A 13,852-nucleotide genomic window follows, 5' to 3' on the forward strand; every position below is an offset into this window, starting at 1 on the left:
ATTTCATATAGGAATGATCTTATTTGGACGCCAATATTTTTTTAACAAATATTTAATAGTAGGCTAACAGCCCCCTGAAGAGTCTCTCCTCCCATTCCGTTTCCAAATCAAAATAATACAAATATAATCAATATAATTTCTCTCAGTCTGCTTCGTTGTTGTTTTAGCCTTTTCTCTGGAGAACTGAACTTTAAAAGTTAGACTACCGTATCATACCAAATAGCCCTAACCCTTTGTTTTAATCACAAGAGAGAGGTGCTATGTTATTGGGACAACTGATTTATTCATTTCTCACGCCAGTGTTCAGGCATTCTTTTTTGATATATTTAATGATTTATTTAATGATTCATTTATTGATGAAATTGGCCCAGGCTTTAGAACCAGCCTTTATCAGAATCAGAACATAGGAAGTAGACAGCCAGCCTACTTGCGCACCGACCAAGGGAACTCTCACCTATTGTTTGTATTACGGTATTCCAGTATCTTTGATTTCACGCGGCCGCCGTTGTATTGACCACGATCACCTAGCAACGGCGACTGGCTGCGTGCGCAAACATTCGGTGAGGCCACACAAGTAGCTGCCTACAATATGCCCGCTTACGTGAAAACTATTAATATGTTAAGTGGCTGCGAGAAACATTAATGATTTGTGTTTATTTCAATGGGGGATAATGTGAGGAAGTAAAAAACCGGGACAAAACGTGTCCCGGGAAGGTTATTCCATTTTCCTGGACATTTTCCATTTTCCACAAAAAAACCGGGACAATCCCGGAAAAACCTGGACGTGTGGCAACACTAGTCATACCGCAACCGGGCGGTTTTACTTCCGTAAACACTGGCCATGCTCACTGCGTGTGACGTCGTCGTATCCTGCAATGCGCATGCGGAACACTTTTAGGTCGCTTTTCGTTCATACTGAGGATCACATACAAGTCGCATATATTTGTTAATGTGAACGACCTCACAAAAAAATCAGATTTCACAAAAAAATCGGAATTGAGCATTAAGCCTTGCAGTGTGAACGTAGCGAAAGTGTACGTTCACACTGCAGGCTGAAGTGACTCAAATCCGATTTTTTCGCCCATATGTGACCTGTATCCGATCTTTTATTGACAATATGAACGACACAGATCCGATTTTTTCAAATCCGACCCAGGCCGTTTGGATATGTGGTCCTAATTCCGATTCCTATCCGATCTTTTCATATGCGACTTCAGTCTGAACCGCCAGGTCGCATTCATCCGACTTACACGTCATCAACAAGCCACAAACGTCACTATTCTGCGCTGAAGTAGGCGGCGGGTCTCTCAAAAAAAGTTACAACAACATGGCTTTGATGTTCCTTTGAACGGAGGTTGCAGTCACTACCCCGCAGAACGCCTGAGCCAAAACCCTTGCCCTCTTCCTTCTCAACCTCCTCCTTAACATCAGGCTATTGTGCATGTTCTGGCTCCGTCGCAACAACAACTGCATCATCGCCAGGTACTCCATGCTGGCTACTGTCATACACAGGAAACTTTAGGTTACTTCCATAAACACTGGCCATGCTCACTGCGTGTGACGTCGTCGTATCCTGCAATGCGCATGCGGAACACTTTTAGGTCGCTTTTCGTTCATACTGAGGATCACATACAAGTCGCATATATTTGTTAATGTGAACGACCTCACAAAAAATCGGATTTCACAAAAAAATCGGAATTGAGCATTAAGCCTTGCAGTGTGAACGTAGTCTAATGTTTCACGTGCACGCGCTTGCTCACTTGCTCTAGGTTCCGGGAGATAGTCTCCAATTTGCGGGCATCAGGGAGCCGCTATCAATATGCGGGAGACTCCCGGAACTTCCGGGAGACTTGGGATGTCTGCACTAGACAGTGTTTATGTAGACAGCATGCGCACTTCAATCAATCAATCAATCAATCAATCTTTCAACGGAGGTTGCTGCCACGGCCCCACTCACTCACACACACACACACACACACCCTCTCTCTCTCTCACGCAGAGACACTCTCATTCACACACACAACCTCTCACACACACACACAGTCCACGATGTGCTTATTACGCGTCAATTTGCGCATGCGGGACACTTTTGGGTCGTTTTCCGTTCATATTGGAGATCGCATACAGGTCTCATATAATTGGTAATGTGAACGGCCTAACAAAAAAATCGGATTTCACAACAAATCGGATATGGGTCGTTTCAGGTTGCAGTCTGAACGTAGTGAATTTCTCGCAACTTTCACTTCCTCCCGCAATGTAATCGCAACAAAAACCTAAAAAACACCGCAACTTTCAGCGCAATTTTTTTGGAAACCCCCCCTCCGCAACATCAGACATTTTAGCCCGCAACAATCACAAAAACAGCCCGCGGAATCCTGGGGGGACTGCTTTATTATAACCTTATACAACTTCTACGCATGATGCGGAAGTGAGGTTAGCTTAGCTAGCAGAGGATAAACAACAAGCTAACTTATAAACATAAACATTATCGCTTACCTCTGACGTGAACGAGACAACATGTTTAATTCTAACTGGTGCCATTGTGGAAGCGGTTCATTTAACAACCAATGTTTTTTTTTTTAATAGTAATAATACAGTTATAAAGTTTATACAGAACAACTCTTCGTTTTTTTCCCGCCAGCTGTTTCAGCTGACCGTCACTAAGCAACGAAGCTCTTCTTCGTGTTTTGTCGACGTTGAGGCGCTATTTCGTTGTGCATTACCGCCCCCTAGAGGTTGAGGTTGGAAAATGATTTCTGGGAAAGTCAATAAGTCTTTATTGTCATTGTCACTTTTTCAAAGGTACAACGAAATTGAAGGTGTTGTTGACTCTTATGAGTTACAGAAAAAAATAAGAACAAATAAAGTATAAAAATAAATAGTAAAGTATACAGAATTGCACTGGTAAAATAGTATAAACAGAATATAAATAGAATTGTATTGTATTGGTTCTATATGTACACAGATTGCACTGATAAGAATATATATGGGGCGGCACGGTGGTGTAGTGGTTAGCGCTGTCGCCTCACAGCAAGAAGGTCCGGGTTCGAGCCCCGTGGCCGGCGAGGGCCTTTCTGTGCGGAGTTTGCATGTTCTCCCCGTGTCCGCGTGGGTTTCCTCCGGGTGCTCCGGTTTCCCCCACAGTCCAAAGACATGCAGGTTAGGTTAACTGGTGACTCTAAATTGACCGTAGGTGTGAATGTGAGTGTGAATGGTTGTCTGTGTCTATGTGTCAGCCCTGTGATGACCTGGCGACTTGTCCAGGGTGTACCCCGCCTTTCGCCCGTAGTCAGCTGGGATAGGCTCCAGCTTGCCTGCAACCCTGTAGAACAGGATAAAGTGGCTATAGATAATGAGATGAGATGAGACAAATAGAAACTGTTTTTTAGGCGGTTTGTCCTGGTTTTCATTGCTCTGTATCTCTTGCCTGATGGCAAAAGCTGGAAGAGACAATGACCGGGGTGTGAAGAGTCTTTTGAAATGTCCATTGCTTTCCTGCGGCATCTGGAGGTATAAATCTGTTCCAGGGTGGGAGGGGCCAGCCTATTGTTTTCTCTGCTGCCCTAACGACCCTGTGGAGCGCCTTCTTCTCTGAGGATGTGCAGCTGCCGTACCATACACACAGTCCGTACATGAGCACACGCTCTATGGAGCAGTGATAGATATATAAAACAAAGTCTATACATAACAGAAAAAGAAAGCGAAGAAAGCACAACTTTATTCATCACATACTTGTGAAATTCCTCTCTGCATTTAACCCATCTGAAGCAGTGAACACACACACGTGAGCAATAAGCACACACACATACCCAGAGCAGTGGGCAGCCATGCTAACAGCACCCAGGGAGCAGTTGGGAGTTTGGTGCCTCGCTCAAGGGCACCTCAGCCCAAGGCCGTCCCATATTAACCTAACCTGCATGTCTTTGGACGGAGCACCCGGAGGAAACCCACACAGACACGAGGAGAACATGCAAACTCCACACAGAAAGGCCCTCGCTGGCCGCGAACCCAGAACCTTCTTGCTGTGAGGAGACCGTGCTAACCACTTACACCACCGTGCCGCTCCACGGTGGTGTAAGTGGTTAGCTATCAGAGCGTTGTGGCAATAATACAACAATGCATTGACAGAAAATGTACTTTTGATACTTAAGTATTTTTAAAAGCAAGTACTTCAGTACTTTGACTTAAGTAAAAAATTTGACTGGACAACTTTCACTTGTATCGGAGTAACATTTGACCAGTGGGATCTGTACTTTGACTTAAGTAATGAAGTTGGGTACTTTGTCCACCTCTGACAGCTATGTATATGTTTGATGAAGCACCTTGAATTTCCCATAGTAGATAATGGAACTCTTTCTGTTATTTTGCCTTTACAAAGGGAAAAAGGGATTCATCAATCTATCACCACCACCTTGCAGGGCTCTGAGATTGAGTCTGTATCTCAATACAAGTATCTTGGTATTGTAATAGATGATGGTCTCACATTCAAGCATCATATTCAGCAATTGGTAAAAAAGATCTCATCTCATTATCTGTAGCCGCTTTATCCTGTTCTACAGGGTCAGAGGCAAGCTGGAGCCTATCCCAGCTGACTACGGGCGAAAGGCGGGGTACACCCTGGACAAGTCGCCAGGTCATCACAGGGCTGACACATAGACACAGACAACCATTCACACTCACATTCACACCTACGGTCAATTTAGAGTCACCAGTTAACCTAACCTGCATGTCTTTGGACTGTGGGGGAAACCGGAGCACCCGGAGGAAACCCACGCGGACACGGGGAGAACATGCAAACTCCACACAGAAAGGCCCTCGCCGGCCACGGGGCTCGAACCCGGACCTTCTTGCTGTGAGGCGACAGCGCTAACCACTACACCACCGTGCCGCTGGTAAAAAAGATGAAATTGAAATTGGGATTTTATTCTCAAAATAAGGCCTGCTTAGGGTAGCGCAGTGGTGTAGTGGTTAGCACTGTCGCCTCACAGCAAGAAGGTCCTGGGTTTGAGCCCAGTGGCCAACGAGGGCCTTTCTGTGTGGAGTTTGCATGTTCTCCCCGTGTCTGCGTGGGTTTCCTCCGGGTGCTCCGGTTTCCTCCACAGTCCAAAGACATGCAGATTAGGTTAATTGGTGGCTCTAAATTGACCGTAGGTGTGAATGTGAATGGTTGTTTGTCTCTGTGTCAGCCCTGTGATGACCTGGCAATTTGTCCAGGGTGTACTCCATGCCTCACCCATAGTCAGCTGGGATAGGCTCCTGCGACCCTGTACAGGATATGCAGCTACAGATAATGGATGGATGGGCCTGCTTCTCTTTTGAGGCCAGGAAGAGATTTGTAGCTGCTACTTTTATGTCTGTGCTGGACTATGGGGATGTTTTTTATATATGCATGCCTCTTCATGCTGGATAGTCTATCATGGAGCATTGAGATTGATCACAAATCTCAAGGCTCTCTCTGTAGGAGCGGGTGGGTTGGTCGGCCCTGTCTACCCGTTGACTGAAGCAGTGGCATATTTTTATTTACAAGGCAGTTCTTGGACTTCTTCCGTTTTATCTACATATATATATATATATATATATATATATATATATATATATATATATAGTGGTGCTTGAAAGTTTGTGAACCCTTTAGAATTTTCTATATTTCTGCAAAAATATGACCTAAAACATCATCAGATTTTAACACAAGTCTTAAAAGTAGAAAAAGAGAACCCAGTTAAACAAATGAGACAAAAATATTATACTTGGTCATTTATTTATTGAGGAAAATTATCCAATATTACCTATCTGTGAGTTGCAAAAGTATGTGAACCTCTAGGATTAGCAGTTAATTTGAAGGTGAAATTAGAGTCCGGTGTTTTCAATCAGTGGGATGACAATCAGGTGTGAGTGAGCACCCTGTTTTATTTAAAGAACAGGGATCTATCAAAGTCTGATCTTCACAACACATGTTTGTGCAATGTGTCCTGGCACGAACAAAGGAGATTTCTGAGGACCTCAGAAAAAGTGTTGTTGATGCTCATCAGGCTGGAAAAGGTTACAAAACCATCTCTAAAGAGTTTGGACTCCAACAATCCACAGTCAGACAGATTGTGTACAAATGGAGGAAATTCAAGACCATTGTTACCCTCCGTAGGAGTGGTCGACTAACAAAGATCACTCCAAGAGCAAGGCATGTAATAGTCGACAAGGTCACAAAGGACCCCAGGGTAACTTCTAAGCAACTGAAGGCCTGTCTCACACTAGCTAATGTGAATGTTCATGAGTCCACCATCCAGAGAACACTGAACAACAATGGTGTGCATGGCAGGGTTGCAAGGAGAAAGAGACTGCTCTCCAAAAAGAATGTTGCTGCTCATCTGCAGTTTGCTAAAGATCATGTGGACAAGCCAGAAGACTATTGGAAAAATGTTTTGTGGATGGATGAGACCAAAATAGAACATTTTGGTTTAAATGAGAAGCATTATGTTTGGAGAAAGGAAAACACTGCATTCCAGCATAAGAACCTTATCCCATCTGTGAAACATGGTGGTGGTAGTATCATTGTTTGGGCCTGTTTTGCTGCATCTGGGCCAGAATGTCTTGCCATCATTGGTGAAACAATGAATTCTGAATTATACCAGTGAATTCTAAAGGAAAATGTCAGGACATCTGTCCATGAACTGAATCTCAAGAGAAGGTGGGTCATGCAGCAAGACAACGACCCTAAGCACACAAGTCATTCTACCAAAGAATGGTTAAAGAAGAATAAAGTTAATGTTTTGGAATGGCCAAGTCAAAGTCCTGACCTTAATCCAATCGAAATGTTGTGGAAGGACCTGAAGCGAGCAGTTCATGTGAGGAAACCCACCAACATCCCAGAGTTGAAGCTGTTCTGTATGGAGGAATGGGCTGAAATTCCTCCAAGCCGGTGTGCAGGACTGATCAACAGTTACTGGAAATGTTTAGTTGCAGTTATTGCTGTACAAGGGGGTCACACCAGATACTGAAAGCAAAGGTTCACATACTTTTGCCACTCACAGATATGCAATGTTTGATCATTTTCCTCAATAAATAAATGACCAAGTCTAATATTTTTGTCTCATTTGTTTAACTGGGTTCTCTTTATCTACTTTTAGGACTTGTGTGAAAATCTGATGATGTTTTACGTCATATTTATGCAGAAATCTAGAGAATTCTAAAGGGTTCACAAACTTTCAAGCACCACTGTGTGTATATATATATATATATATATATATATAACAAAAAAGTACGGGAAATAATTCTCTTCGCTCCCAGGATTTATTCCTTCCTACCGTCCCCAAAGTCTGTACTGAACTGGGGGAAAAGGCCTTTAAATACGCTGCTCCCTCTGCTTGGAACCAGCTGCAGAATCATTTAAACCTTCGGGAGTTGGTTTCACTGAACACTTTTAAAGGGATTTTAAATGACTTGGATACAGCTACATCTAGTTGCAGATGTTTCAAAAATTGATAATTTTTTTTGCAATGTTTTATGTTTGTATCTGAAACTGTTATGTGCGCTTCTGTCTTGGGCAGGACACTCTTGGAAAAGAGACTTATAATCTCAATAAGTCTCATACTCCTGGTTAAACAAAGTTGTTTGATTGAATAAAGCATACTTGACTTATTTGATCCTGGTTATGTTTGTGGACACCTGATCATCACACCCATATGTGGTTCTTCCCCAAACAGTTGGAAGCACACAGTTGCATTGGATGCCTTTGTCTGCTGTATCATTAAAATTTACCTTCACTGGAACTAAGAGCTCAAAGATGACAATGCCCCTGTGCACAAAGCAACATCCATAAAGACATGATGTGCCAGGGTTGGTGTTGAAGAACTGAAGTGGTCTACACCAAGACTTCACAAAGACTATGGACAGTTGAAAGTCACACTTGGAAGATGCTCTAGAGACTAAAGGCCAATTTATGCTGACAACCCAGTCCTCGCAGATAGCGTCGCAGATAATGTGTCTGCGTAGCCCCCCCACCTTCGCAGACTCTCTGCGCGCACCTCCCAAAAATTGTGACCACCGCAGAAGCCTCGCAGACAGCGTCGCAGACAAGAGGGCTCTGATTGGTCCACTCTACATCCGCTGTACACGCACTTCCGCTTCCCTACTTTCCCGGTTTGTTTTGTTTTCACGACCGCCATTTTTAAAAACACGAGCGAAGATGGAACAGCACGAAGAGCGGTTGATCGAGGAAGTGAGGAAGTACGTACATCTATACGACTCCAGTTCTAGTCATTATAAGTAACCGGAGGATAAACACTCCACTAACCACACCCACCAACTACTCCTAGCGATTTCGCGACTTCCCGCCCCCTTGCGTTGTGGCAGTGAATAACATCGCGCACGCCTATTACTCCCCGCTCAACAATAAATTACAACTGTCTGCGAAAAGCTATCTGCGAAAGCCTTGTCGCAAGAGCATGCAGAGGCCTTTACAGTAATGCTTTTTGTCTGAGGACTACAGTTGACTTGCTAACTTTAGGACTGCAGTTGTCATGAACAGTTTTGCACTCAAGTTTCCATCAATGAAGAGTTATAACATCAACGAAACAGACTTCATGTTAAAACTGTTAAAAATGTTATAATCACGTTGTCTGTTACCACCTAAATGAAGATGGGTTCCCTTTTGAGTCTGGTTCCTCTCGAGGTTTCTTCCTCATGTCATCTGATGGAGTTTTTCCTTGCCATTGTCGCCACAGGCTTGTTCATTGAGGATAGATTAGGGATAAAATTAGCTCATGTTTAAAGTAATTAAAATTCTATAAAGCTGCTTTGCGACAATGTCTATTGTTAAAAGCGCTATACAAATAAACTTGACTTGACTTCACCTCAACCCCACTGAATACATTTGTAATGAACTGGAATACGACCACACCCAGGTCTTCTCGTCTGACATCAGTGCCAGACCTCTCTAAGGTGGAAATTCCTAAAGCCGTGCTCCAAAATCAAGTGGAAGACCTTCCCAGAACAGTGGATGTTATTATAATTTATTACAACAGCAAAGTGGAGACCAACTTTGGAATGGGATTTTCCTATTTACCTTCCAATTATATTGAATGATTTATTACAAGGGAAATCTAAATGAAGTGATACTACCAAGAGACATTAATGCAAAATTTAGTAAATAGGTCATCAGACTGGAGGTGGGATAATATATTTCCTTTAAAGTTTAAAATAAATTCCAGTCAAAAGAAATGATATGAAATGGAGATATAAGTATGATTAAGTATGATTTCTTGAACTGGTTAGTCATAAAGGCACAAAAGTCCTGCCAGTGTTTCAAACTTTCAAGAATTGCTGTAAATTTACAGTATTTATTTTACACCAAAATACTGTTTTATTATTTTTAGAAGATTGTACTGTAAACATTTTAGGCATTTAGAGAAGTGGATTGGTTTGCAGGAACGTACCATACCAGTAAATGCAATGTATAATGGGATATCTAATGTTTTAGGCAGGGGTGAGAATGGTAAAAAGTCTCCTTGTGTCAACATTTGCAAATTAGTGGATCAACCTCATGTGAGTTAAAGTTTAAAGTAAAATCATTGGTTTAGTAAAGCACTGAAATCTTTTACCGCAAATTATTTCAGTGGTGGAATTGAATCAAGGATTGAAAAGTGGCTGAGATAACGCATGCTCATTGAGCTAATTATGGTGGTTCAATGGTTAAAGTGCCATTCCACCATTGGATGTATTCTTTGGCATAAAATACAATATATTTTATGACAACATGACTAGACAGAGAAATCTTTTAGCTTCAAAATGATATATCAAACATAATTTTTTGACAATGACAAATATATTAATTTTGCGACCAAAGTCACCTACCCTTTTAATTTCCGCGCGGTAGTGAAACGTGATGTCATCGGCAGGTTCCCCTTCTTGTGTACCACGTCACGTGTGACATGGCACAGATTATCAGCAATGGCGGATAGAATGCGATTGTCAGCTTCGGAAAAGAAGCGAAGGAAAATAGCAAGTGATGCCCAAAGGAGACGGTCGATGGTGAATATCGGCACAGCAATCGACAAGTGGAAATCGCGTTCTATCCGCCATTGCTGATAATCTGTGCCACGTCACACGTGACGTGGTACACAAGAAGGGGAACCTGCCGATGACATCACGTTTCACTACCGCGCGGAAATTAAAAGGGTAGGTGACTTTGGTCGCAAAATTAATATACTTGTCGTTGTCAAAAAATTATGTTTGATATATCATTTTGAAGCTAAAAGATTTCTCTGTCTAGTCATGTTGTCATAAAATATATTGTATTTTATGCCAAAGAATACATCCAATGGTGGAATGGCACTTTAAGACTTCAGTCACAAACAAGAAGGTTGTGTGTTCAAGTCCCAGCACTGCCAAGCTGCAGGACCTATGTTGGGTCCTTGAGCCAGACCCTTAACCTTCTGATCAGTTTCCTGCTTTAATTCAATTGTAAGCTTCTTTTTTCAAAAGAAAAGCATTAGCTGTAGTGGTTAGCGCTGTCGCCTCACAGCAAGAAGGTCCTGGGTTCGAGCCCCGGGGCCGGCGAGGGCCTTTCTGTGCAGAGTTCGCATGTTCTCCCCGTGTCCGCGTGGGTTTCCTCCGGGTGCTCCGGTTTCCCCCACAGTCCAAAGACATGCAGGTTAGGTTAACTGGTGACTCTAAATTGACCGTAGGTGTGAGTGTGAATGGTTGTCTGTGTCTATGTGTCAGCCCTGTGATGACCTGGCGACTTGTCCAGGGTGTACCCCGCCTTTCGCCCGTAGTCAGCTGGGATAGGCTCCAGCTTGCCTGCGACCCTGTAGAAGGATAAAGCGGCTAGAGATAATGAGATGAGATGAGAAAAGCATTAGCCAAATAAGCAAATGTCATGGATTATGTGTTAAAACTATGTAAGGAATTAAGATACTTTTACTGGAATTTTGCTTTACAGTTATTTACTCTACCTTTTAAAGTGATTCCCTGGCAACTGTGTGTGTGTGTGCGCGCGCTCATCATTCTCACATCATGAATCCATGTCCCTTCCTATTAAACTGTGCGATTACTCATTCATTTTCAGTAAGTGCCTTATCCTGGTCAGGGTGGTGGTGGATCCAGAGCCTTTCCCAGGAATACTAGGTGTGAGGCAGGAATACATCCTGGATAGCGCAAGACAAATTAACAGCTTTAAGATATTCTTTTTTTAAAGATTTTTTTGGGGCTTTTTTATTATTGGATAGGACAGTGTAGAGACAGGAAATGAGTAGGAGAGAGAAAGAGATCAGGAAATGACCTCGAGCCTGAATCAAACCCAGGTCCCCGGATTTATGGTATGGCGCCTTATTCACCTGAGCCACGACTCCCCTAGCTTTAAGATATTCTTAAAGTATCCTAAAAATTTACGAAATGCTACATTTCAGTGTATTATAACTTTAAGCGACTTTCCATGATTTCTTAAAGATAATGAAATGTTTAATATGTCACTTAAAGGTACTAAATTTAATATTTAAATGCACTTAAAGTCACTACTACTTTTAAGAATACCAATAAAGGGTCTTAGAGCGAGACGGCCTTTCGATTTCATAAAATCGGTGAAATTTAGTTCCTTCTGAAATTTGGTCATTATGATATATGTTGATTTCTGTAACATGTAACAAAAATATCAGGCCATTCTGTGGCTGGGAAGTTATTTAATTTGAAGGGATTAAAGCAAATAATGTCCATGAAGTCGCCCACTTCGCGCAGTCAAGCAGACAGATGAAATCCGTGTGCGCATGCGCAGGTTTACCTTTGACCGTGCACTGACAGTTACGTCATTTTGTCACTAAACGAACAGCTGATCACACCGAGGTGCTCGCTGACCGCCGGTATTTATTAGCTTGGTCCTGCGTTTCCTTTCCTTCGCAGTATAACGCCTTTTCTTCTCACTTTCCGTTCCTGTAGTCAGTCTTTCACATTTCATTCGCACACTCGCGTCCTCCATTTTTCTCTCCTGTTTCAAATTTGTATCCCACAATGCCTTGCGTGAACAGGGAAAGCCCACCACATGATGCATGACGTAGTATCTTGAACTGGGTCATGGTGAAGCAGGAAAAAATATCGGAGAATTTAGGGCCACATGGCTCTAAATTCATTAATTGTTCTATTAGGGGAAAAAAAAGCTAATAAAATCAGAAGTCTGTGATTCGAATTTAGTAGCTTTCCGTCCACTAAACAAAAATAATTAGGTCTCATCTCATTATCTCTAGCCGCTTTATCCTGTTCTACAGGGTCGCAGGAGCCTATCCCAGCTGACTATGGGCAAGAGGCGGGGTACACCCTGGACAAGTCGCCAGGTCATCACAGGGCTGACACACAGAGACAAACAACCATTCACACCTACGGTCAATTTAGAGCCACCAATTAGCCTAACCTGCATGTCTTTGGGGGAAACCGGAGCAAATCCACGCGGACACAAGGAGAACATGCAAACTCTACACAGAAAGGCCCTCGCCGGCTGCTGGCCTTGAACCCAGGACCTTCTTGCTGTGAGGCAACAGTGCTAACCACTACACCACCATGCCACCCAGTTGCTAGTATATTTAATTAATTTAAAATGTTCAGTCAAAGTCCCTTCCTACGCCATGTGGTGCATAGGGCACCGCCAATCTCCGTTTCCCTCAGCCTCTCGCCTATTACATAGCTAGGGTTACAGTGGGGGGCTAGTTCTCTGATAACCGCAAGAGTTTGACGCCCTACTCACATCTGTATTGCAGCGTGCCTTGCCAGATGGCAGTAGGTACCATTTTTATAATGGTCTTTGGTATGACCCAACCGTGAGTAGAACTTGCAATCGAGAGGCGGACACGCTAACCACTAGGCCAACTCGTGGTAGCTAAATATACTAGCCGCCCAGTTGCTAGTATATTTAATTAATTAAAAATGTTCACTAAAGGTGCTTAAATTTACTCATAAATTTAAGGGCTGATCTTAAAGGGCATATCACGGGTAAATTCAGGAGCAAGATCAATGTAATTCTCCTATTTTATATTAAACTTTGGTCAAATATCTGCATTCTCTGCAATTTTTTACCTTGCGCAATACCAGAAAAATTCAGTTGAAATTAAGCCATTTGAGGCGAATTGGGCCGCCTCTGAAAAAACTTGGCATTTGGATTTCCCGGGAAACATTGATTTTCATGATGTCGCGTGCGGGACGCCTCCGTCTGAATCCTACGTCAGCGCTGGTTTGTTTATGAGAAAACGACCTGGTGGTTTTCTGCAAATTTCTTCAACGTTATCGCATAATTATTAAAATGGTTAACAGATGCATCGTAGGAGGGTGTAGCAACACCAATCTTGATGGGATTAGTACTCATCGTTTTCCAAAAGCCCGGACAATGAGAGAGAAATGGGAGCACTTGGTCTACACAGGCTGTGCACTGAAACCGTGCTAAGCTCTCGCAGCTTGTTGGCACTTCCGCAGGTGATGTCACGAATCTGGCTCCAGACTCCCTTGGGATTTTTCCAGACACGTTGTGTTATTTTATTTTTTTCTGCTGTAGACAGATGGCCTTGTGCAAAATTACCCTTCTGGATGAGTGTGTAAAGGGACGTACTTTCATATTAAAAAAAAAAAAACGAAATTGGTCCAGAATATGCCCTTTAAAGAACAGTCCACCGTACTTCCATAATGAAATATGTTCTTCTCTGAATTGAGACGAGCTGCTCCGTACCTCTCCGAGCTTTGCGCGACCTCCCAGTTAGTCAGACGCAGTCAGACACGCTGTCACTCCTGTTAGCAATGTAGCTAGGCTCAGCATGGCCAATGGTATTTTTTGGGGCTGTAGTTAGATGCGACCAAACTCTTCCACGTTTTTCCTGTTTACATA

The 13,852-nt window shown here is 42.9% G+C and overlaps 1 protein-coding gene across 1 annotated transcript in view; it reads right to left on the reverse strand.

Annotated features, from left to right (window-relative positions):
• LOC132894801 (short transient receptor potential channel 2-like) overlaps positions 1-2,656 on the reverse strand; it is a 66,655-nt gene extending 63,999 nt beyond the window's left edge. Inside the window, exon 1 of the mRNA XM_060934913.1 lies at positions 2,497-2,656. Within this exon, the coding sequence (XP_060790896.1) occupies positions 2,497-2,541 (45 nt within the window). The 5' untranslated portion in view covers positions 2,542-2,656. The remainder of the gene's footprint in view (positions 1-2,496) is intronic.
• Between the last annotated feature and the right edge of the window lie 11,196 nt (positions 2,657-13,852).

This window comes from Neoarius graeffei, chromosome 12, assembly GCF_027579695.1.
Source record: "Neoarius graeffei isolate fNeoGra1 chromosome 12, fNeoGra1.pri, whole genome shotgun sequence".
Classification (NCBI taxonomy): Eukaryota; Metazoa; Chordata; class Actinopteri; order Siluriformes; family Ariidae; genus Neoarius; species Neoarius graeffei.